Source organism: Palaemon carinicauda, chromosome 1 (assembly GCF_036898095.1).
Source record: "Palaemon carinicauda isolate YSFRI2023 chromosome 1, ASM3689809v2, whole genome shotgun sequence".
Taxonomy (NCBI): Eukaryota; Metazoa; Arthropoda; class Malacostraca; order Decapoda; family Palaemonidae; genus Palaemon; species Palaemon carinicauda.
Window position 1 is genome coordinate 245446370 of NC_090725.1, and position 26038 is coordinate 245472407.

The window sequence follows — 26038 nt, forward strand, 5'->3', positions numbered from 1 at the left end:
TTCTGGACGGAAAACTTCCGGGTACGACGTGAGAAGGTGTGCGTAGTCATCCGTGGGTGCGCTGATGTGGAGAGCGAGGTTAAAGGGGGCGGGTTGAAGAGGTCGACAAGTACAAGTCTGCGTTGACCAATCGTCGGTGGGCGACATCGACCAGAAGGTGGAAATGAGAGAGGAAATCCGCACCGAGGGTTGGCATTGTGACGTCAGCAACGAGAAACTTCCATTTGAATTTACCGTTTCCGAACGATAATGTGAAGTTCTCGTAACCGTAGGTGGGTATCGCAGATCCGTTGACAGCTGCCAAGCGGATGTCGGCAGATGTAGACAGACTACGTCGAGTCTTGAAGAGTTTCCTTGGCAAAAGAGAACGACAAGCACTCGTGTCTACCAAAAATCGCACGCCCGTTCCTGCATCATGTAAAAAGAAAAGATTAGAAACACGGGAGGCCACCGCCACGAGCGATGGCCTACTTACACGTTTTTTGGCCACTGACAGTCCTCGGCACATTTCTTCGCGGTTGCCCCGAATCTGAAGTGGTAGTAGCAAAACTGCGGCGGATGGGAGATAGTAAGTGGCCGTAGAAGTCGTTTGTTGGGGCGCGAGCGATTGGTTGGTGGTGGGTGGCTTTGTCGCTGCTTCGGCATGTCACGGGGTAGGCGTGTATGTCCTACGGCATTCATGTCAGCTTCGGTTGACGTTGAATAGGCATCCTCTTCGTCAGGGGTGGAGGCGTTGATGGAGGTCTTGAAGTGGCTGTCCATAAGGGCGTCAGCTTTGGTCATCAAGTCCTTTATGGGTAAACTATCAACATCGGGTATGGCAGCGCGTATAGGTCCGGGTAAACGGCGTATCCAAAGGGCACGACGTAGGTTCACCTCACGAGGAGAGCCGTCTGCGGCAGGTTGAAGACGAGCAATACTGGTCATTTCCCTGAGGGCAAGTGAAGGCCTTTGGTCCCCCAACGGTTGTTGAGAGAGCCGAAAAAGCTTTGCTATACGGGCGACTGGCGACGGCGAGTACTGCTGCAGAAGGTATGTTTTGAGGGCGTCATACGCTATTGCCGTGTCTCCTAGTTCACAAAGCCAGTCGGATATTTCTGGAAGGTGTCCTCGGGTATCGCCGCGAGAACATAATCTGCTTTGGTGGTTGAGCGAGTCACGCCGTTGATGCGAAACTGGGCTTCTGCGCGCTGAAACCAAGCAAACGCCTCTCCGCTGGCGAACGGTGAAAGTTTCAATGCGGCAGCCGCAGCGCCAACTTCTGTAGAGTCCGTCATAATACCAACGATGGAGGGGTGAGGGGGTTGGGGGTGGAAGGCGGTGGGAGCGAGTTGACTTCCGGGTCACCAATGTGACGGCCGAGAGCAAGGTTATGACTCAAAGGTAGGATGCAATCAACTGAATAACTTTATTAAAGAACACTCTCCTTTATATACAAAACCTCAAGGCAACAGGAAATTACATGTTCGAGAGACAGACAATGTTAGAGAGGAAACACGCAGACATGTTTATTCTGGTTCTTTTTTAGTGCGAGGGAAGAGCGCAGATACAAGCATAATATATACAAAATAATTTATGTACGATCGTGTGACACACGGTTGGTACAAATGACTTGCAAGTATTAGCAAGAGGAGACAGATTTAAATAAATGTTAGCGTAAGTAAATTCCTGAAGGTAACAGGAAACTATGAAGATGGAGAAATAACAGTTAATATGGATGATGAAGAATATAAGTGCATGATATGAAAGAAGAGTTGAATCACAGCACAGCTTGGGAAAACAAGAAAGGCACCAGAACGCGTGTAGAAGATTGAGAAGAGACTCAATTGATTTTTGGAAGGCATGATGTTATTGTATGGAAGTAAAGTGTGGGTATCGAATGTGAAAAAAAAATAAGCTGATAAAATATTTTAATAGTGAATGTAGTGTGTTAAGAACTAGAAGGGCTACAAATGCACTTACACAGAAGTTGTAGTGGTACAAATGTTAGTACAGCTGAAAGGATGGATCATATATTTCAAATTAGTTTCATCATGTGGAAAGTATTAGCAACAACTTAGAGAGAGTAAAATTCTGAGTTGCTATACTAGTCCATGGGAAATAGGCCAAAAAAGGTTATTTAGTCAAACAATTTGCAATATTTTGTTTTATTGCATGAATATGTTATATGGACTCTTAGGAACACCATATCCAAAATGGGACAAATTCGGCCATTTTGAAGTTGTGAAAATCACACCGGAGGAGAGGAATACCTAGATATGGTTGGATAGATGGTTACAAAACATAATGAAAAAGTACATTAATATCTACAGGAGAAAGACATATTGGAAAAGGAAGACCTAATTGTCTACGGGCACACTACGAATTGGGAAGGGATAACCATTATGTCTATGGGTGAAAGACACAGTGGGAAAGAAAAGCCCTAACACTCAATTATACAAAAGATCACTTAAGGTAGGGATGAATGGCGCAAAGTATGAAATGGGGCAATCAAGTTGTTGGTGAACATTCTGTGAAACTGTACAAAGCAAATAAGATAAGGTAGTGGAAGTGTTCCTACACAGAGGATCTTTCTATCATTCACAAGTACAAGGATGAATGTGACAACTGACTGTTGTATCGGTTTTATTTGGACTCTCCATATTTTTGCAGATTTATATGCATATGAAACTATATACTGTATGTTTTTTTTTTCTTGAACGAGATTTTAATGTACAGATTTCCCCCACCCCAATACGAATTCTGTCATTTTAGAGAGCTTTTCAGAATCATGTTTTGGATCTTATTTACTGCTTTTTCTCTAATCCTTTCATCAGCAAAATTTCCCTTCTAAGTAAAAATCGTATTAATAATTTGGCATATCTGCTTTTTCAAGCTCAATTTCCTTGTCGGCGATTTTTGTTGATACTTGTGCTGATTTGATTACTTATAAATTATGTTTCTTAACTTTTTTCTGCATGTCATTTTCTGAAGTGTTTTAATTGATTGAATAATCTTCGGTAGATTATCAACTTTCTCGGTAAGATTATCGGCTTTAGGGTCAGGACTGTAGCAATCTACAGTAGGTAGAATTCGCAGAGTTAACGGTGACACCGTGATACTCCCAGTGTTGGTCTCCAAATCAGCAATTCTTGCTACTTGTTCTCCTATTGTATTGCTTCTCTTCTGTAGCTCTTCCTCCATTTTTAAGATTTTTGTATTCATATCTTCCTTTTTATTTCAATTTGAACTTCATTTGCACACTCAGGACAAATCCATAGCATTTTCTTCATGATGTGCATCACTGGTGTTAGCGTCTATAGGTCTATAGACACACTTCTTATGACAATAAATAGTACAAAAATCGCATCCTACTAATCTTTGCCCTTTCCATTTGCAGATCCCCTTAGAAGAAAATTTTTCATCATAATGTCATTTCATTTTCACTGGTGTTCCTCATCAATAATACTAATATTTCAAGGTTTTTATTTCTCAGAGAGAGAGAGAGAGAGAGAGAGAGAGAGAGAGAGAGAGAGAGAGAGAGAGAGAGAGAGAGAGAGAGAGAGATTTACACTAGCACGTTTCGTCACTCCTAAATCCTACACTCTTATCACTAATCGACTATCGTCCATTCTTTCCACATGACCGAACCGCCGAAAAATATACTAATCCATCCTTTTACCTACTCAATCCCCTTTACCATTTCTAGACACCTCCAAGTTTCTTCTCATACCACAAATACTGTACAAACAGATCACCTGAACAGTATCCACACTTATCAATACCATCATAAAATCCAACCTGGACTTTTATCAGTAATGTAAACCTATTTCAAATTCTTTCCAAACACACGCTACGTTTCTTGCCTTGCATATAATGAGATGGAAGTAATTGGGTGCAGCCCTTAATCTTTGTGTTCTGCCCGCAACCATCATGATTGACCGCCACCTTCTCACAGTTGATTTATGTAATAATAATAATAATAATAATAATAATAATAATAATAATAATAATAATAATAATAATAATAATAATGATAATAATAATAATAATAATAATAATAATAAAACAGATTATAGGTTTATTCGAGCATTTCACGATGGTTGTGGGCAGAGCATGATATAGATTATGAATGATATATAACTAGCCCCCTAGCTCGTACAGTGGTAACGTTTTCGCCCAGCATTCACATAGCAGTAGATCGATCCCAGCCTGGAACCGTGAGGCCACAGCCGTGGTTGAGCACCACAGTGGGGGGTTCTGCTTGCCCAGCTGACGTTCTATAGTCAATTCTTTTAGTGAGGCAGTTTTGCACCGACTCGCAGCGGTGCCCTTTTAGCTCGGAAAAAGTTTCCTGCTATCTGATTGGTTAGAATTATCTTGTCCAACCAATCAGCGATCAGGATACTTTTCCGAGCTAAAAGGCACCCCTGCGAGTCGGTGTAAATCTGCCTCACTAGAAAGAATTGACTATAGTAAACATCTTTTCTGATGAAACGAACTGAGATCAAACACCTTTACCTTTTACCTTTATATGGAATTCTGGTGATAAATGAGAGAAATAAATGATTTAGGTATAGATAGAATATTTTATCTAAAATAAGTCATATTTCAAGATCCATGTTCATAAAAGAATGATGATGTAAGCGATAAATATAAATAGAGATAAATACTATGATACTATAGGTAGTAGGTAGGTCAGGGCACCAGCCACGCGTTGAGATACTACCACTAGACAGGCTAGGCAGTGCTACATTGGATCCTTCTTTCTGGTTATGGTTCATTTTCCCTTTGCCTACTCATACACCGAATAGTCTGGCCTATTCTTTACGTATTCTCCTCTGTCCTCATACACCTGCCAACACTGAGATGACCAAACAATTTTTCTTCACCCAAGCGGTTAACCACTTCACTGTAATCGTTCAGTGGCTTTCCTCTTGGTAACGGTAGAAGAGACTATAGCTATGGCAAGCAGCTCTTCTAGGAGAAGGACACTCCAAAATTAGACCATTTGTCTCTAGTCGTGGTTGTGCCATAGCCTCTGTACCATGGTTTTCCACTGTCTTGGGTTAGAGTTCTCTTGCTTGAGGGTACACTCGGGCACACTATTCTATCTTATTTCTCTTCCTCTTGTTTTGTTTAAATTTTTATAGTTTATATAAGAAATTTTAATGTCACCTTTAAAATATTTCATTTTTCCTTGTTTCCTATCCTCACTGGGTTATTTTCCCTGCTGGAGCCCCTGGGTTTATAGCATTCTGATTTTCTTACTAGCAAGTAATAATAATAATACAGCATTCGCTTTTTAGAGTACTTTTCTCTCACCATGTATCCATGTGCCAATTTAAGGCTAGCCTACAGGGCACACCATATTCCTATGGCAAATGCCAGTTTTTATCTTGTTTCTCAACATCTAGCTTTCTTCCAGAATTAAGTAGTTATAATCCTTAAAGCCGAGTTCGAATAATTCAAAATGTTTATCACAATTCACATTTGATTCCTCCTATTTATGTTGTTTGAACCCTATAAATGCTTGTAAAACACCTACAAGCATTTCACTTTACCTACACATACAACGAATAGTCTGGAATATTCTTTACAGATTCTCCTCTGTCTTCATACACCTGACAACACCGAGATTACCATACAATTCTTCACCCAAGGGGTTAAGTACTGCACTGTAATTGTTCAGTGGCTACTTTCCTTTTGGTAAGGGTAAAAGAGACTCTTTAAATTTGGAGCAGCTCTTTTCGGAGAAGGACACTCCAAAATCAAACCATTGTTCTTTAGTCTTGGGTAGTGCCATAGCCTCTGCACCATGGTCTTCCACTGTCTTGGGTTAGAGTTCTCTTGGTTGAGGGTACACTCGGGCACACTATTCTATCTTATTTCCCTTCCTTTTATTTTGTTAAAGTATTTATAGTTTCTATAGGAAATATTTATTTTAATTTTGTTACTGTCCTCACAATATTTCATTATTTCTGTTCCTATCCTCACTGGGCTATTTTCCCTATTGGGGCCCCTGGGCCTATAGCATCCTGCTTTTCCAACTAGGGTTGTAGCTTAGCAATGAATAATAATAATAATGATAATAATAATAATAATAATAATAATAATAAAACTGAATGGAGAAAAGAAAACACGCCCATTGTAGGAGTGGAGTTCGGTAAAAAGCGTTTGGTTAAATACAACCACCAATGGAAGACGCCCATCTGATTTCAACAGCTGAGATTGAATGAGACAGTTGTTTTGTTTCAAGAATAGGACGCCCATGCACGATGGCGCTTTCCACCAATGAATTGTCTAATTTATTAGGGTAAATATGACCTTAGTGAAATTATTTATAAGGGTTAATTCACATTAGGCATCGTTTTGATCCTAAGAGTTACTTTTGAAGTTTAAGGTTTAGAGCTTGATGGCCTAGTAAGACCTATTTCAAGGGAGCCAATCTTTTCCAGTAGTAGCTGCTCTGCTCTTCGTATTTATTAAATTGAACTGTATTTTCTTATACATTTCTATAACCATATCGTGTATATGTCCTGGCTTTTACTATATTTAACAATAAAGCTTCCACTTAAACACCAGGGCTAGTATATAAAACAGTACTCGGTAACACAGGAGCTTACCGTAGAATGTAGTGAATCTAAAGCTAACCCACCAAGCTTAGCACCTAACTATATCTCACAAATTAATTGGTGAACAATAAGAATACTTTAGGTTATTGATTTTTGGGAGCCATTGGCCGAAAATAAACCAATAAGCACATAGTCAAGTTTACAAAATGGATGTAATAGGGATGATATTACACAAAGTTTAACAAGACAGTCATAGGTGGGGAAAGGGTTGGGGGTAAATTTAATTTGTTCAGACACATACAAAACAACGGTATTTATGGAGGATATTACATTCGGCGAAGCTGGAAGACGAGCCTAAAGACTTAGCGAGGTTTTACTACCCACCTGCTAGTTAGCGGGAGTTAGTCTGCTACCCTGCTCACTCAGAGACCTAGGCTGGGTAATCAATTTTGATTTGGACCTAAACAATGAAATGGTGTTCACATTTTAATCAAGTAATACATAACTTTTGCCCTAGCCCCCTTTAGTCACAGAATACCTAAATAGCCAATACTCGTCCTTTTGTTATACTGTACTGCAGTGAAATCTAGTTTTGCTAGAAATTAAGGAGCCATTGTAGGGTGCCGGCCAGGTCTGTTTTCAACCATAGAAAATGGGAATATTATAAAGTGGGGTGGACTGTGGCCGCCGTTCTAAAGTCGAGTTCGTAGAAAACGGGAATATCCAGAACTGTGGCCGTCGTTCTACCTAACCTATGCTAAAAGCCGTATCCTTACCCAGGGGGGCTTGCCTACGACTACGACTACGACGGGAGAAGCTAACTTAAAAAATCCACCTAACCTATGCTAGAAGCCGTGTCCTTACTTACGAGTACGACGGGAGAAGCTAACTTAAAAAACCCACCTAACCTATGCTAAAAGCCGTGTCCTTACCCGGGGGGGCTGCGCCCCCCCGGACCCCCCCCCCCCTTACACAACAATAATATTAACTAAGTAGTTATATACTGAAATCCATGAGTACTTACATGATTATAATTCGTAATCGCTGAATTCCGAATCTTCGGGGTACGCGCTGACGATCTTCTTTCTGACTTTCGATGGGCGGGATGGACCGGGAGATATGGATGGTCCAGGAGAAGTGTGTGTAGCGGCCGTTGTTGATGGGGTTTGGCAAGTTTTGAGAGGGTAAACACTATTGATTAATTTCAAGAATGCCTTCAGTTGACACTCTGATCCCTCTAGATATCGCTTGCGAACACAGTAATTTGAAAAATAACTGTCATACATGTGTTTCCGTGTGCCGAAAGCAGGTATGACAGTCCTTTTCAAAACGTGCCACTGCGATTCTATAGAGTTAGTGTGTACACTGCGATCGTCCGGGTTCACAAAGTGAATGCTATGATTAACTGTGAGATGCTGAAAAAATTGATTCTTTATATTCTTATAAGCCTTCCAACAATCCGAAATAATAGTAGTTTCGAGATGGACGAATTCTACTAATATAGGAATCAACGTCTCAGCCGAACGATGCTCGACAACCTGGAAAAACGTCTCACGTGTTTGCCGATCAATCCCTCCAAACACCCAAGCACCGTCGACCGGATCCCCCCGGCCGTACTTCTGTTTGCCAAACTTGCTCTCATCTATCTCCACCACGTGACCAGGACCGCCAATCTTCTTATTGTCTATCAAAAGAATATCGGAACACACTTCCCGGCAAAAGTTGTACCAATCCACGAGAGTATGAGAGGCAAACTTTTTATACGTCTGGCGAATGGTGTATTGGGGAAATTTATAAACGAAACCACAGACGAGGATAAAAACATCCTGGCACGACAACTGGGATCTTTCAAAAAAACTGCCACGTTTCAAACTAATCTTTTTCCGGCACTTGTGATAATTACACCGCCAAAAGTACGTGTTTTAAATATTTAACTTAGCCGGTGAATATATAATAGCTGAGCCTCCGGCGGCTCGACAGAAAAACACACAAAAACTCGCGAGCGATCGCTATGAAGGTTGCGGGTGTGCCCACTAGCGCCAACTATCGGCCAGATACCGCATATACATGTAAACAGACCCAATTTTTCTCTGTCGGTCTGATCGACAAGACGTACCATTACTCGCTGTTAACCTGGAGTTTTTCAACAGTCTTGGTGAAGTACTTCCTTTTGGTTTGAGCTTTCGCAGTGCAGGTGTTTTATCTTCAACTTAAATCTTGAACTCGTTTTTGGATAGATTTAATTGTTGATGACTTTGGATTGTTTTTTGGACTTTCTTTGACTTTTAAATGGCCGACCCTTCCCTTAGTACGGAAGTGTGTTTTAGGCTTTTAGCAATTATCTTATCACGTTATAAATTGTTGTTGTTAATTATAGATTTTCCTCTATATATTTTATATCTCAACCGCCTTTATTAGGCCTCTTCGATTAGCTTTCCATTTATAATAAACATCAAGATAAATTTTAATGATTTGTTTATATGCGACCTTACCTATTCCTCCCCTAATCCGAGAGTAGGCGGTCCTAACTTGGAAACCGAAGTTAAACAACGTTGAGCCCTTTCAATCGTAAATAACTTTTACAGAGCAAATGATTTAAAACTTATTAAATGAATATTTTTTAGTAGATATTTTATGAAAGATTTTCTTTGAATAGTCTTCGTACTGTTTCAAAGATGAACTAACGTTTAGTTTATTTATGCTACGCAGTTTGCGCTCTATCGTTACGATAGAGAGAGAGAGAATCACGGTTTCACTTTGCAGAAAGAGTAAATCGATTCTGACGTTTTGTTCATTCTTCTTTCAAACTTAAATGTTTTAAATACTATTTTAAAGGAACTTGTTAATTGAAAAACCTTTCAGTTTTTTCCTTTGGTCAAATAACCTGTTTATTGACGAAAGGTAAGTGGGCTTTTCTCTTCGGTGCGAAATCAAGAGAGAGAGAGAGAGAGAGAGAGAGAGAGAGAGAGAGAGGAGAGAGAGAGAGAGAGAGAGAGAGAGAGAGAGAGAGAGAGAGAGGAAGAGAGAACGTTCCGATCTTTATTCTCGTCCCAAGCGAGTAACGTTGTTCTCGAGTCAGTTTTTTGCTCTCGTCCCTAGTCTCTGTACGGGGAGAAAGGATAAAACGTTTTTAGTTTTTATTCTCGTCCCAAGGCACTGTACGGTGAGAGATTGAAAACATAGTTTTGAATGAACTAGTGTTTAGTCTCCTTCCCAGCCACTGATCTTTTTATCTTAAAATATGTTTACTGTTTTTTGCTTGTATTAATGTGCTTACATTATACGACTTATTTCGCAATTATAACCTTTTGATGAGGGTAGAATTGCGTGCTTCAGGTAGAAATCAGTTTTATTCATGCCTAATGTGAATTGTTGAAAAATTCGATTTCAGTGAAGTAAGTGCAAAACAGAAAATCGTAGTGATAAAGTGATAATTGCGCAAAGTGTTATCAGTGTTGCGACCGAGGGTTCGTCTGTTCGTGCCTGTCGTTCGCCTAGTCCGAGACCTCTTGCAAGCTCCCAAGCCCAGGGGAGAAGTAATGTCGTACGACTTATGGGTTCGAGAGGCCTTGATCAGCGAACAGACGTTCCCTCTATGGTTTCAGGCGTGTCTCACCAAGACCGCCCCTACCATAAGACGAGCGAGACGATTTTCTCCTCGTCATCCGAAGGCTTTTCGCGTAAGAAACTGTGGAGCAATGTTTCGAGGCCCTTTAAGCGAAAGTCAGTCCTTTCAGGACAGGTCCAGCGTCCTGGTTGTAGCCATTGGGACAGCTCTGACCCTATGCAGTCATCGGAAGACTGCTCGCCGCCTAAACAAAATCGTAACACAGGCTCCGAGAGTCTTATTGTAGGCAAGGTTTTGCAGTCACAGACGTTACCCTCGTCTCTTACCGCAACCATTCCCGTTGATCCTAAATGGGTTGTACGGCAAGACATGCAGAATAAGCTTGCCTCTCTTATGGAGGACTATTCTGTTGAGCAGGTTCACGATGATCCTCGCCGCTTAGCTGATCGAGATCCTGGCCGTCAGCCGCCCAAACGAGCCTTTGCTCGTCCTGTTGACATTGACGTTACAAAGTCACGTCAATCGTGTTTTGTAGAGCCTCACTCGATGCAGTCCCGTGTTGACTCTCAGCCGCTTGTGGACGTTCAGCCGCTGCCGCTTGCTCTTGTTGACGTTCAGGACGTTCACCAACCAGCATAGTTGACTTGTTTTGACGTTGAGCGTCAAGCACCACAGTCAAGAGTTGTTTTGACTGCTCAGTCTAAGCAGTCAAGGCAGTCTCGAGTTGACGTCGAACGTCCTCCCGCACCTGTTGTTGTTGCTGGTCAGTCCTTTAAGCAGTTACATGACATAGCGTCCTTGACTGCTACTGTTGCTCCTTTGCGTGTGGACTCTGCTTGTCAAGCATTGCCACCACGGCAGGTCTCTCCCTTGCTTGAGACTCGGCAATTGTCGGACAAGGTTCCTTCAGATGAGGAAGTTGCTGATCCCCCTCCTACTGATATTCCCTTGAGGACTCTGTCAGACGGAGAGGAGCCTAAAGCTGCTCAGCCCTCTATGGACTTTAAATAAATCATGCTGATTTTTAAGGATCTTTGTCCGGATCTTTTTGTAACTGCTGCTCATCGTTCGCCTAAACGTCAGAGTTTACACTAGGCCTAGCTACTTCGAAGCCGTTGTTTTCTAAGCTAGTGCTCTCTCGCTCTTCTAAGAGAGCTTTACGTTTGCTAGGCGACTGGTTAATCACCAGGAGGAGTTTGGGGGAGACAGCCTTTGCTTTCCCTACTTTTAAGCTGGCTTATAGAGCGAGAGTCTGATATGACACGGGAGAAGTTCTCGGCTTGGGAGTTCCTGCCTCTGCCCAGATAGACTTCTCAAACCTCATAGACTCTCCCTGGCGCCTGGCCATGAGACGCTCCAAGATTTTATGGTCGACTTCAGAGCTAGACCATCTCCTGTTAGGAGTTTTTTTCGAGCGTTTGAAGTTTTGCTGTACAATTATGTCATGCATAAACAAGGCTATCAGGGATGGCTCCAATAATCTGACAGCCACGTTCTCTGCAGGAACAAGTCCCTCTGGGATGGCTCCAATGATCTGGCAGCCATGTTCACTGCAGGAGTACGTAAGAGGCAAGTGCGCTCAATGTGTTCATTGTCAAGACAAACTTCACGATGAAGTCTACCAGGCTGTCTTGACAGCATTAATGGAAGGCGACTGGATGGTCTCTCTCGACTTTCAGGAGGCATACTTCCACATTCCTATACACCCGGATTCCCAACCGTTTCTGAGGTTTGTTTACAGGAATGTGGGGTACCAGTTTCGAGCCCTGTGCTTTGGCCTCAGTCCTGCTCCTCTCGTGTTTACCAGGCTCATGAGGAATGCGGCAAAATCCCTCCATCTATCGGGAATCCGAGCCTCCCTGTACTTGGACGACTGGCTTCTCAGAGCATCGTCCAGTCTTCGCTGTCTGCAGGATCTACATTGGATGTTGAGTCTGGCCAGGGAGTTGGGACTTTTGGTCAACCTAAAAGTCCCAACTGATCCCATCCCAGATTATTCTATATTTGGGGATGGAGATTCGCAGTCCAGTTTTTTCGGGCTTTTCCGTCTGCCACCCGAATAGAACAAGCCCTGCTCGAAGTCCAACTAATGCTGAAAACAGAACGTTTGTTCAGTCAGGAGTTGGAACAGTCTCGTAGGGACTCTCTCATCCCTGGAGCAGTTTGTCTCGCTAGGGAGACTACACCTTCTGCCTCTCCAGTTCCATCTAGCCTCTCACTGGAACTAGGACAAGACGTTAGAGACGGTATCATTCCCAGTCTCCGAACCAGTAAAGGCATGCCTGAAATGGTGGGACAGCAATATCAGTCTGAGAGAGGGACTATCCCTAGCAGTCAAGAACCCAAACCACGTGTTGTTCTCAGACGCGTCGGATTTGGGTTGGGGTGCGACCCTGGACGGTCGGGAATGCTCGGGTCTGTGGACCTCAAGTCAGAAGAGCATGCACATCAACGGCAAGGAGCTATTAGCAGTCCACTTGGCCTTGATGAAATTCGAAAGCTTTCTTCGAAACTAAGTGGTAGAGGTCAACTCAGACAACACCACAGCTTTGGCGTACATCTCCAAGCAAGGAGGCACACACTCCTTCACGCTGCTCGAGATCGCAAGGGACCTTCTCATATGGTCAAGAAATCGAGGCATCTCCCTGTTGACGAGATTCATCCAGGGGGACTTGAACGTCTTGGCAGACTGTCTCAGTCGGAGGGGTCAGGTGATACCCACGGAATGGACCCTCCACAAGGACGTGGGCAAGAGTCTTTGGGCTACTTGGGGTCAACCCACCATAGACCTCTTTGCCTCCTCGTTGACCAAAAGGTTACCAATCTATTGCTCTCCAGTCCTAGATACAGAAGCAATCCACATAGACGCGTTTCTACTGGATTGGTCTCTTCTGGACTTATATGCATTCCCACCATTCAAGATAGTCAACAAGGTACTGCAGAAGTTCGCCTCTCACGAAGGGACAGGGTTGACGTTGGTTGCTACCCTCTGGCCCGCGAGAGAGTGGTTCACCGAGGTACTTCAATGGCTGGTAGACATTCCAAGAAGTCTTCCTCTAAGGGTAGATCTCTTACGTCAGCCCCACGTAAAGAATGTTCATCAAAGCCTCCCCGCGCTTCGTCTGACTGCCTTCAGACTATCGAGAGACTCTCAAGAGCTCGAGGCTTTTCGAAGGAGGCAGCCAGTGCGATTGCGAGAGCTAGGAGAGCTTCTACCTTCAGAGTATACCAGTCGAAGTGGGAAGTCTTTCGAGATTGGTGCAAGCCAGCATCTATGTCCTCTTCCAGTACCTCTGTAGCCCAATCGGAGATTTTCTTTTACATCTGAGAAATGTTCGCTCCCTCTCAGCTCCCACGATTTAGGGCTACAGGAGCATGTTGGCTTCGGTCTTTCGTCATAGAGGCTTAGATCTTTCCAACAATTAAGATCTCCAAGATCTCCTTAAGTCTTTCGAGACCTCTAAGGAACGTCGTTTGGCAACTCCTGGATGGAACTTAGACGTGGTCCTAAGGTTCCTCATGTCAGACAGGTTTGAGCCATTACATTCAGCCTCCCTGAAGGATCTCACCCTCAAGACGCTTTTCCTAGTGTGCTTGGCTTCGGCTAAAAGGGTCAGTGAAATTCATGCCTTCAGTAAGAACATCGGCTTTTCTACAGAAAAAGCCACATGTTCACTTCAACTTGGTTTCCTGGCCAAAAATGAACTGCCTTCTCGTCCTTGGCCTAAGTCTTTTGATATACCTTGCCTGTCAGAGATCGTAAGCAACGAACTTGAAAGAGTGCTGTGTCCAGTTAGAACTCTTAAGTTCTACTTAGCTCGTACTAAGTCCTTACGAGGTGGATCTGAGGCATTATGGTGCTCAGTTAAGAAACCATCATTGCCTATGTCAAAGAATGCTTTGTCATATTTTATCAGACTTTTAATACGAGAGGCTCATTCTCACTTGAATGAAAAAGACCAATGCTTGCTTAAGGTTAAGACGCACGAAATAAGAGCTATAGCAACTTCCGTGGCCTTTAAGCAAAATAAATCTCTGCAAAGTATTATGGACGCGACCGTTTGGAGAAGCAATTCGGTATTCGCGTCATTTTACTTAAAAGATGTCCAGACTCTTTACGAGGACTGCTACACACTGGGTCCATTCGTTACAGCGAATGCAGTAGTGGGTAAGGGTTCTACCACTACATTCCCTTAATTCCAATATCCTTTTAATCTGCTCTTGAAATGTTTTTTTTAATTGGGTTGTACGGAAGGCTAAGAAGCCTTTCGCAGCCTTTTTTTGATTTGGCGGGTGGTCAAATGTCATTTCTTGAGAGCGCCCAGATTAGGGGTTTGATGAGGTCCTGTTGTATGGGTTGCAGCCCTTAATACTTCAGCTCCTGGGAGTCTTTCAGCATCCTAAGAGGATCGCTGGGCTTCGTGAGGAAGACAGACTAATAAGGCTGAGTAATAGTCTAAGTCAACTTCCTTACCAGGTACCTTTATATATTTGGGTTTTGTTATGATATAACTGTCAAAAACTCTAAGCATATACGCTGTAAACTTAATTAACTCTGGTCTCTACCCACCACCATGGGTGTGAATCAGCTATTATATATTCACCGGCTAAGTTAAATATTTAAAAATGATATTTTAATTATAAAATAAATTTTTGAATATACTTACCCGGTGAATATATAAATTAAAGGCCCCCCTTCCTCCCCGATAGAGACCCAGCGGGATGAGAAAAATTGGGTCTGTTTACATGTATATGCGGTATCTGGCCGATAGTTGGCGCTAGTGGGCACACCCGCAACCTTCATAGCGATCGCTCGCTAGTTTTTGTGTGTTTTTCTGTCGAGCCGCCGGAGGCTCAGCTATTATATATTCACCGGGTAAGTATATTCAAAAATTTATTTTAAAATTAAAATATCATTTTTCACCGTTTCTTGATTTGCCGTCGTACTTCTTAGTGACTTCGCCAATATTGCACTTAGAACACACACCGGAAAAATCACCTAACAGGCCTTTGAAATACAGTACAAGTAATCACTGAAATTGTTAGTGGCCATGAAACTAAACACTTGAAAAAAAGTAGGGTCGTTAATTTGGTCAAACTTAATTATATCTTCACAAACACGAGATGTAGCACCGGACGACATGGTGTCTGCAGACTCTGCACTAGAAAGAACGAGCGTGCTTCGTGTGAGGTATGGTATGATCGAGATTTTTGAATTCTTGAATTCTGATTGGGCAAAAAAATGCCCTTAGGCTAATCCGCAGGTCAAGTGGGGTCTCATTGGGTCGTTTCAAAAGTACCGCGGCCGCGATTAGTTCGGTAATTTGCCACTACAGCGGTGCTATCGCTATCGTAACGCCAACTACAGCTAGTTTTTTGAACTACGGGAGCGAGAAGATTCGTGGCCGGAGTAAGAACTCGAGCCACATATAAATTTTCAGGTAATTTAGGGTTTTCGGCAAAAAACATAAAAGTGTGCGATTAAGCATATATTTAAGATCCGTAGACCATTTCCAAACGATCTTATTCTATACAAGATAACAGTGGGAGCGATAATAAACAAAATATGGGGGGGTGGCCGGCACGCTACAAACTACCCGAAATTAAAGTATCATATATTAGCCAAGATTAGACCAGGCCTGGATCTATACCTTGAAAATTACATTTATCTACTATATAGTATGTTTTGAATAAGTCTGACCATCATTTCTATCATGGGCCCGCTTCACGTGCGATTTTAAACAGTGCGGCAGATTTCTGCATGTCAAAGACCATGTTTTCACTTGAGCGCTTATTATCCGTGTGGTTCGTGTGCAACAGGCAAAAGATTACTAGCCTGTTGGTGTGTGTTCAAGAGGAAGGAAATGAAGAAGAAAGTGGTCTTTGTGTATATAATAAACAGGACGCTAAAAAGAATTAACTCCGTAAATGGTGGGCCCACCTAATAAACAATAATAATATTTTAGCAACAATCATCTTAATTTCTTTTAACATGACGTGATTATCGGAAAACACCGATCTCTCTCTCTCTCTCTCTCTCTCTCTCTCTCTCTCTCTCTCTCTCTCTCTCTCTCTCTCTCTCTCTCTCAAAATATTGAATAGAATTTATCATATGTAACATATAAGAAAAAGAAAACAATCACTTATACAATCATGATCTTATTTCGTTTTATTATTATTATTACTTGCTAAGCTACAACCCTAGTTTGAAAAGCAGGATGCTATAGAGTCCTTTCAATACACGTCATCAAACTTCCGGTCCGCCATCTTGGAGGACAAACAAAGACGTGTTCAGTGAATAGCTATGGTTGAACTGTTGAATATTTAGCCATCTCATCACATTCACATTCACACAATGCCCAGTTTTTGCGCTATTGCTGGCTGTGGGAATCGAGGACAAAGAGATGACAAGAGTTTCTACCGCATACCGGCAGTTATTCAGAATCAGGACAAAGATACAGAGGAATTATCCAAGCGCAGAGGTGACTTGTGGTTGACCAGAATATCACGGGCTGATCTACGTGAATCCTCACTACCCTACGCACGTATTTGTTCTGATCATTTCATATCAGGTCAGTCTCGGCTAGGCCCTAAAAGTATCATTATTCCTGTGTAAACATGCTATATCCGATCGCATGGGTGACTTCACAAGTATCATCGTCAGTTCAGTGTGTAGTGTGTGTGTGAGGCAGGGGGCATCTCAATTTTTAAACATCAAAGGGGCATCTCAGATTTTCAAAACAAAAATTAAAAGCGCCCATATTGGCTATATTAACAAAGGCTACTTACCTAGGTCTCTATTTCGTCAAGGTGCTCATGCCTATATATAATTAAGTGTATATTTATATTTATTTTAATTTGTGTATTAAATTGTGCAGACATACAGGCCTATGTGATGAATAAACATTGATTATAAATAATAATAATATCTGAAAGCTGGTTTAACCCGAAGGGGTCTTCAGCTTATATATGAAACATTGAAAAAATAATTAAACTTGTGCATTTAATTGCAAGGAGGCAAAACGATCATCCAAGAGCATTACAATGGAGTTTGTCCATCATATGTTTATATGTATATAAGAAATTATAGCATTTGTAACCAAACACAAACACAATGGTTAGGCATGAACTGATAAAGATTTGACATTATAATGCAAAACTTTTACATACATTTTGACAATCAAAAATTATAATACACAAGGTTAGGCTAAATGATCAATATTAGCTTTATAATTATAAACACTCTCTTCATTGGCCCAGTGTTTATCTAATTTTGGACTTATAAGCATTAAAGGGAAAAACAACGAATTCTGGAAGCAGATTATTCAATGGAAATGTATGCCCACTCATGTTCTGGGTTGGCCGACAGTACCAAGTAGTTCACCACATCAATGTATGAAATACTGGGAAAATCCTCAATATTTTGACTGAATGAATTCTGCATCTGGTATGGATCTAGGCCATCAATTAGATCGAGTTTCTGCTTGTAAAAACGCTTTTGTTCCGTAACCGAAATACAAACCACGCTATTTACAGAGGGTTTACCTTTTAGCGCAGCTGAAATGACGAGCCAATAGTTTTAACGAGGGTTAATTACCCCCACGCTAGTTAGCGGGGGTTGGGGAAGGGTAGCTTGCTACCCCTCCCCCCTCCACACACCGGTGACTTGCTTCACTTCACTTTTGGCTCGGCGGTGATCAGAAGTGTCTGCTCATCGCCCTCGTGACAGCCTTTAATTTTCTGCTTTTTCTTTTCAGCGTGTGTGTCGGTTGGAAGTTGACCTTCAGTTATTTTTTTACAATGCGTACATGCCCTGGAGTTGCCGGTCGTCCTTGTGGGACTTTCATGTCGGACGTAAATACGGATCCGCACACCCTCTGCCCTCAATGTCGGGGCCGACGGTGTGACCAGGAGAACATGTGCCGTGAGTGCAGGGAGTGGTCTGCCTCCCAGTGGGAGAGGTTTAACCGTCGGCGTAAGAAGAAGTCCAAGAGAGACCGTTCTCCTCCGGGGTTAGCCTTGAAGGAGGAAGGTTCTCGGGACTCTTCTTCCGCCGCCCAAACCTCCTCCGAAGCTCCCCCTCGTCCGCCTCCTAAGGAGAGTCGGCCGAGTGGGAGCGCAGGCCCTTGTTCTGTTTCCCGACCTTCGGTGGGGGTAGAGGGCGTCGCCTCCCATAGCGAGGCGGTTCCCCCTCCTCCTCCGGGGGAGGTTATTGATAATGCCTTATCCAGTGATGATCTTTTACAGATTTGGTCGTCCCTGGGGCTTAAGGGCTTGCCCTCCAGGGTCGCTCTTATTGACCTTGTCTCGTTAGGGGCTGCTGTTAAGCAGTCGCCGGCGGTAGCAGAGGTAGACCCTCTGTCTATTGTCGACGTCGTGGTGACAGAGGCCTCCGACGTGGCTGGGCCTTCCGCCGCAGGTGCTGTTGCGGGTGATGGTGCTAAAGGCTCTCCTCCTCCTTCCGTACATCCTTCGAAGGGGGAAGTGAGTCCTTCGGTCTCGGCTGCTGCTCAGCTTCCTTCTGAGGGAAGTGCTTTAACGGAGACTCCCCTTCGGAGGACCGATGGTCCCGACGATCTTCCCCGAGGCCGCCTCCGCCGTAAGGCTCACCGTCCGCTACGCCACAAGGGCCTCCCTTCCCCTTACAGGGGGACTAAGAGGCGCCTTTTTGGGTCTTCATCCTCCGGGGGGGACTCTCCTCGTCAGCCTCAACCTACAGCTCCGCCCTCCTTGAACCTCTCTGCAGACCGCTCACCATCTCCTGCCAGATCTTCGCCTTCTGGAGAACTCGTCACCCGACGGGCAACGGTCCCTTCGGGGCTAAGGGATCCTTCCCTTACGCGAGCAGTGCTAGCGCACAAGCGCTCTCCTGCTCGCCAGCGCTCTCCTGATCTTCAGCGCTCTCCTGCTCGTTGACGATCTCCTGCTCGCCAACGCTCACCTGCTCGTCGGCTCTCTCCTGATGTTCGCCCCCCTCGCCAGCGCTCTCCTGCTCGTCAGCTCTCTTCCGAGCGTCAGCGCTCATTTGAGGACCATCGCCCTGCGGTCTCTGACCACCCTATAGTTCCTGCTGAACTCCCTGCTCACCATCTGCCTGGTCCTGTGGCTACGCAACATCGTGCTGCGCGTGTGTCAAAAACACATGTTCGCCAACGCGCCAGCGATCTCCCAGTTCCTGCTCCTGAACGCGCCGCGCCACCTGTCCTTTCACATGACACGCGTCGACCTTCTGCTCGCCAGCGATCTCCAGCTCGCCAGCGATCACCTACGCGCCAGCGATTACCTCCTCGCCAGCGTTCACCTGCTTGCCAGCGCGCACAGGCGATCTTAGTATCGCCTATTCAACAGCGACAGCTAGCGCGCCAACGTTCTCCAACGCTCCTGAAGGAACATGGTTCGCCAGCTTCTAGCTCGCCATCGCGCGATCGCCCGCCTGCGCATGCTGCTTGCCATCGCGCGATCGCCCGCCTGCGCATGCTGCTCGCCATCGCTCGCTATTGCACGATCGCCCTCCTGCGCATGCTGCTCGCCATCGCTCGCCCCTGCACGATCGCCCTCCTGCGGAGGCTGATCACCATCGCACCCCATCACGCGATCGCCCACCTGCGCATGCTGCTCGCCATCACGCGATCGCCCTCCTGCGCATGCTGCTCGCCATCACTCGCCCCTGCACGATCGCCCTCCTGCGGATGCTGATCACCATTGCACCCCATCACGCGATCATTCACCTGCGCATGCTGCTCGCCATCGCTTACCATTACGCGGTCATTCACCTGCGCATGCTGCTCACCATCGCACGCCAGTGCGTCGACATGCCACATCGCGCCATCGCCAACTTGAGCGACTGCACTCACCAGCTCGTCATCGATCGCCTGTGGATCTACATCGCCAGCGATCTTCCTCACCTACGCGGCAGCGCGTTCCCTCGCCGTCGCGCCAACGCTTGCGTTCGTCGCCTCGGACACGCGTTCATTTACCTGCCCACCCTCGCGCCCGCGCGACCACTCGCCTGCGCGCCTGCTCGCCTGCGCGCCCGCTCGCCTGCGCGCCCGCGCGATCATCCACCTGCACGATCGCTCACCCGCGCTCCTGCGCGACCATCATTCGCGGCGAATTCCGCAGCCGGTGGTAGCAGCAGGAACGCGTGCTCCTAGACGGCACTCGGGATCACCTCCATCCAAACACAGGTTGGTAGTGCAGGACGAGGAGAGGTTAGTACATCATTCTTCCCCACCTTCTTTTCAGGCAGGTACCGTCGTGTCCACTCCAAAGGATCGCCCGATCCCTTTCCCTTTAGCGAGGATTTCGGACTCTGTGTCCTTGGAGCAGCAGACTTGGTTTTAGTGAGGGTTATGAAACCAGCACTTGCCGGCCAGGGTAACAAACCAACGGCTGTCTCTCCTACGCTGAAGAGAAAGAGAGGAGTGGACTTCGTGGTGACTTCCCCCAGGGCGAAGTTGGTTCCCAAGAGGTCGGTCGCGAAGGTCCCTTCTCCTGCACAGGTACTCTCTCCTTCTCCCGTGGACGAGGCCTTTCCATCCTAAGGTGAGTCCAGTGGGGCGGTAGTCTTCCCCTCGGCACCAGGGGGGGAGAATTCGCTTCAGGCAGGAGAATCGTCTCGTGAGGAAGGGGCCCCTCGAACCTCGTTGTTGGGATCCTGTATCCCTCCCAGGAGGGAATCCAAGGATTCCAAGACCGTCCCTAAATCCTCTGCAAGGATTCGTCAGGAACCCACGACTACCCAGGGGAATGTCCACGTATCACCCCAGGAAGAGATTTCTGGGGCAGGAGACTTAGCTGCCAGCCCGCAGGGAGGAGAACAGCAAGAATCCGAACATGCCTTCTGGCAGGTCCTAAGCCTGATAAGGCAACTTAACAGGCTTACGGATCCAGTCATCGCCCCCCGTGAAGGCAAAGACACGATTCTGGATGAAGTGTTTGACGTTCGGAAGGCCCCTAAGACCAGTGCAGCTCTGCCCTGGTCTCGGGGGCTGAAGAGTGCCAGGGCTAGGGCCAACGCTCAGCTCGCACTTCTTGCCTCCTCCAGTCGTTCCACTGCCGGGAACAAGCTCATTCCTCCTCCTCGCCTCCAGCAGAGGAGGTATTTCGAAATCCTGGGTGAGCACAACCTCGCTCTTCCTCTCCATCACTCTGTGGAGGAGCTGGCGAAGGGAGTTCCCCTTGAGAAACTCTCTGCCCGGCAGGTGTCGTTCTCGGCGGCAGAGATCCTTAACCACGAGAAGGTCGCTAAGTGTGCCATGCAGGCCACTTCGTGGCTGGACTTCTGGCTAGGATCTCTGGGCATCCTATTGCGATCGGAGGACTTGTCCAAGGAGACCAATAGGAAGGCCCTAGAGACCTTCTTGCTCTCGGGCATCCGCTCCACCGAGTTTTTGGCGCACCAGGTTACCACCCTGTGGGCCAACTCGGTGTTGAAGCGTTGCGATGCTGTGTCCGAGAGATTCCATCCGAAGGTCCCCGCCGTAGATGTGTGTAGGCTCCGACATGCTTCCCTTCTGGGGGAGAGCCTGTTTGAGCCTCAAGACATGGAGCGAACGGCTGAGAGGTGGAGGAAATCCAGCACGGACTCCCTCCTCCACAGGGCCCTTACAACTCGGCTCTATAAGCCTCCAGCCCCGCCACAACAGCAGCAACAGCCTCGTAAGGCTCCCAAACAGGCACCGGCAGCTAAGAAAGTGGTGTAAGCCCTTTCCAGCCAAGGGGAGGCAAGACTCCTAGGGGTGGCAGTCCCCCTGCATGTCCACCTGTGGGGGGATACCTTCAGCGTTGCGTCCGCAGGTGGCAGCAACACGGGGCCGATGCTTGGACGGTCTCTCTGATCGGCCAAGGTTATCGCGTCCCGTTCACAACATCTCAACCTCCCCTGACAGCGAATCCAGTGTCGTTGAGCTCCTATGCCACGGGATCGGCAAAGGGGCTGGCCCTTCAGGCCGAAGTCGAGACCATGCTCGAGAAGGGTGCTCTCCAGGAGGTTGTGGACGGCTCCCCAGGCTTCTTCAGTCGACTCTTTCTTGTAGAGAAGGCTACTGGAGGCTGGAGACCCGTCATCGATCTCTCAGCTCTGAACAGGTTTGTCAAACAAACCCGGTTCAGCATGGAGACAGCAGACACGGTCAGACTTGCGGTGAGACCACAAGACTTCATGTGTACACTGGATCTAAAGGACGCGTACTTCCAGATCCCAATCCATCCGTCTTCCAGGAAGTACCTGAGATTCTGCCTAGACAACTAGATCTACCAGTTCAAGGTGCTGTGTTTCGGTCTCTCCACAGCTCCTCAGGTGTTCACCAGAGTGTTCACCCTGATTTCATCTTGGGCGCACAGGAACGGCATTCGTCTCCTTCGTTACCTGGACGATTGGCTGATCCTAGCAGACTCGGAGTCGACCCTTCTTCGGCACCGAGACAGGCTTCTGGATCTTTGCCAGGATCTGGGGATCGTGGTAAACCTCGAGAAGTCCTCTCTGCAGCAGTCCCAACGACTGGTTTATCTAGGCATGCTAATAGACACCAATCTCCACAAAGCCTTTCCATCAGACGACCGGATAGCAAGGCTGAGGAGGGTGGCGGAACCCTTCCTCAGGCGAAAAGAACTCCCCGCCCAATCTTGGTTGCGTCTCTTAGGCCACCTATCCTCCCTGGCCCGTCTGGTTCCAAACAGCCGCCTCAGGATGAGATCCCTTCAATGGCGGCTCAAGTCCCGGTGGAATCAAGGATCCGATTCCCCGGACATTCGGATCCCAATGGGGTCTCTGGAACAGACGGACTTGCGGTGGTGGCTGGTCGACGAGAACCTGCGGAAGGTAGTGAGTCTTCTCGTCCTCCCCCCGGAATTGACTCTGTTTTCGGACGCGTCAAAAGAAGGGTGGGGGGCGCACGTTCTGAACCAGAGGGCCTCAGGCCTTTGGTCAGAATCAGAAAAGTGCCTACACATCAACCTGCTAGAATTGAAGGCCGTCTTTCTGGCTCTTCAGCAGTTCCAACGGTCCCTGGCGGGTCACTCCGTGGTGGTGATGAGTGACAACACCACGGTAGTGGCTTATATCAACAAGCAGGGAGGCACTTTTTCGCAACAGCTATCCCATCTTGCAGTAGAGACTCTGAGGTGGACCGAAACCCACTCGATAACACTATCAGCTCGCTTCATTCCTGGCAAGAGGAATGTGCTCGCCGACAGTCTGAGTAGGGCTTCGCAGATAGTGAGTACCGAGTGGTCTTTGGATCCTCAGATAGCCAACAAAGTCCTGACTTTGTGGGGTTCCCCGACTGTGGACTTGTTCGTGACAGCCTTGAACTTCAAGCTGCCCCTGTACTGCTCACCAGTCCCGGACCCCAAGGCACTCTGGCAAGATGCTTTCCAGCAACGGTGGGACAACATCGACGTGTACGCCTTCCCACCGTTCTGTCTGATAAGAAGGGTGCTCAACAGGACCAGACTATCGGTCAACTGTTCGATGACTCTGGTAGCTCCGCTATGGCATCACGCTGAATGGTTTCCGGACCTTCTGCAACTCCTGACGGAACTCCCAAGGGAGCTTCCTCCACGACACGAGCTTCTCAGACAACCCCACTCCGGCGTCCCTCACAGGGCCGTAGCCTCGCTTCGGCTTCACGCCTGGAGACTATCCAGCGTCTCCTCGCGGAGAGAGGCTTTTCGCAACAGGTTGCGGAGAGGATGTCTCGGCACCTGCGAAGGTCCTCTGAGGGAGTCTACCAAGCAAAGTGGAGAGTCTTTTGTGGTTGGTGTCGTGGAAGGGGTATCTCTCCACTCGATGCCACTATTCCAGCAATAGCGGACTTCCTCGTGTATCTGCGAGAAGAAATGCGCCTTTCTGTCTCAGCAGTGAAAGGCTATCGCTCAGCCTTAAGCTTGGCCTTCAGATTGAAGGGCGTGGATATTTCTTCATCGCTAGAACTCTCTTTACTCATACGTAGCTATGAGCTTACCTGCCCCCAGTCGGAAGTGAGACCCCCTCCTTGGAACGTGGTTCGAGTCCTCAGGTCTCTTAAGAGACCTCCCTTCGAGCCATTACGCCAGGCCTCCGATCGCCACCTGTCTTGGAAGACGGCTTTCCTACTCGCCTTGGCTTCGGCCAAGTGAGTTAGTGAACTTCATGGTCTCTTGTACGACATCGCCCATTCAAGGGGATGGGGGGAGGTAACGTTCAGGTTCGTCCCTGAGTTTGTGGCCAAGACTCAGAATCCTGGAGTGCCGGATCCTCGGTTCGACTCTTTCAGGATCGCGAGTCTCCGTTCTGTAACAAACGACCCAGACCAGCTGCTACTATGTCCAGTGAGGTGTCTGAGGCACTACTTGAAGAGAACGGCTGCAGTCCGTCCTCATGTGCGAGCTTTGTTTGTGAGCACGGGCAGGACAAAGAGGAGGGTCACCAGGAACACCATCTCAGCTTGGATTCGAAGGGTTATCCACCATGCCCTGAATCCTGACCCTCCTCCGTCACGTCGCCCTCGGGCCCACGATGTCAGGGGTATTGCTACATCCCTGGCCTTCAAGAGAAACTTCTCTGTGACGCAGGTACTTCAAGCTGGGGTCTGGAAGCGTCAAACGACCTTCACAGCCCACTACCTGCAAGAAGTGACCCACAGGAGCCTCGATACGTTTTTTATCGGCCCTGTGGTGGCTGCACAACAGCTGGTCTAACCTCAGGCTCCTTTTTGGACAAGTAGCAGTAGGTTGAGGGCGTTGTTACCCGGTCTTATTCTGCGTGAATGAAAGAGTATGTCTGACCCTTACTTCTTTCTTCATTCTCCCCTCTCTTGGGGAAGCAGCATCCTGGTCCTCGCATAGCTGACCTCAACCTCTGCAGGTAACCCATGCTTCTTTGTGCTCCTAGTATTAAGCTTAATACTGTTGCGTCTCCCATACCCTGACGAGGTGGTATGGGGAACGTCCTATCCTAGAATTCCTATCTGAAGGTCTCAAGGTCAACTTCATAGGACGAGTCACACTCTCCTCCTCACACTGCTTATGTAGGCTACTCGTTCCTAGCGATGCTAGGAACTTGTGAGGTATAGGGGCTCCCTCTCTCTAGTGCTGCTCACTGAGGGATCGAGCCCCCGGGCAAGCCGAAGTCAGTAAGGCTGGGGACTTTCCACCCTTCCTAAGGGGTAAGTCACCCTCTGTAAATAGCGTGGTTTGTATTTCGGTTACGGAACAAATGACAAATTCGAAGATAATTTGTATTTTTCAATATTAATCTTACCCGATAATCATGTAGCTGTCAACTCTGTTGCCCGACAGAAATCTACGGTCGGGATACGCCAGCGATCGCTATACAGGTGGGGGTGTACACAACAGCGCCATCTGTGGTCAGGTACTCTAGTACTTCTTGTCAACACCACCTCAATTTTTCCTCTGTCGTGCCTCCGGCTAGACCTACATGGATACGCTGTTGATTCTGGAGTTTTTGCTCACGATTTGGTGATGTATTTGCTCTAGAGTTTAGCTTTCGCTATTCAGGAAGTTTTATCATTAGCTTAGCTAGCTTTTGGAATTAATTTGATTAATTATGGTGACGAAGAGAGTATGAACTCTCTTTCACTTTTAAATGGCCGACCCTTCCCTTAGACGGAAGTGTTGGTGTTTAAGAGAGTATAGACTCTCTTTCTTAATTTTGCTTAACAAAAGTTATAGATTTATTTTATATCTCTCCGCCTTTTATAGGCCTCTTCGATTAACTTCCTTTTATTATAAACTTATTAAAATCAATTTTTATAATTGTTTATATTCGACCTTTCCTAATAGTAGGCGGTCTTTTCTTGGTACCGAAGTTAATTAACATTGAGCCCGTCATTTCGTTTTTACCTGTTAACATATTATGCTATTTTAATGTTTTTGAAAGAATTTCTTTGATAGTCTCGTACTGTTTTCAAAG

The 26038-nt window shown here is 46.4% G+C and overlaps 1 protein-coding gene across 1 annotated transcript in view; it reads left to right on the forward strand.

The window, feature by feature from the left end:
- Nucleotides 1-6168: 6168 nt before the first annotated feature.
- Nucleotides 6169-26038, forward strand: part of Not11 (CCR4-NOT transcription complex subunit 11) — a 190761-nt gene continuing 170891 nt past the window's right edge. The window contains exon 1 of the mRNA XM_068388797.1: nucleotides 6169-6295. Coding sequence (XP_068244898.1) covers nucleotides 6258-6295 — 38 coding nt within the window. The 5' untranslated portion in view covers nucleotides 6169-6257. The remainder of the gene's footprint in view (nucleotides 6296-26038) is intronic.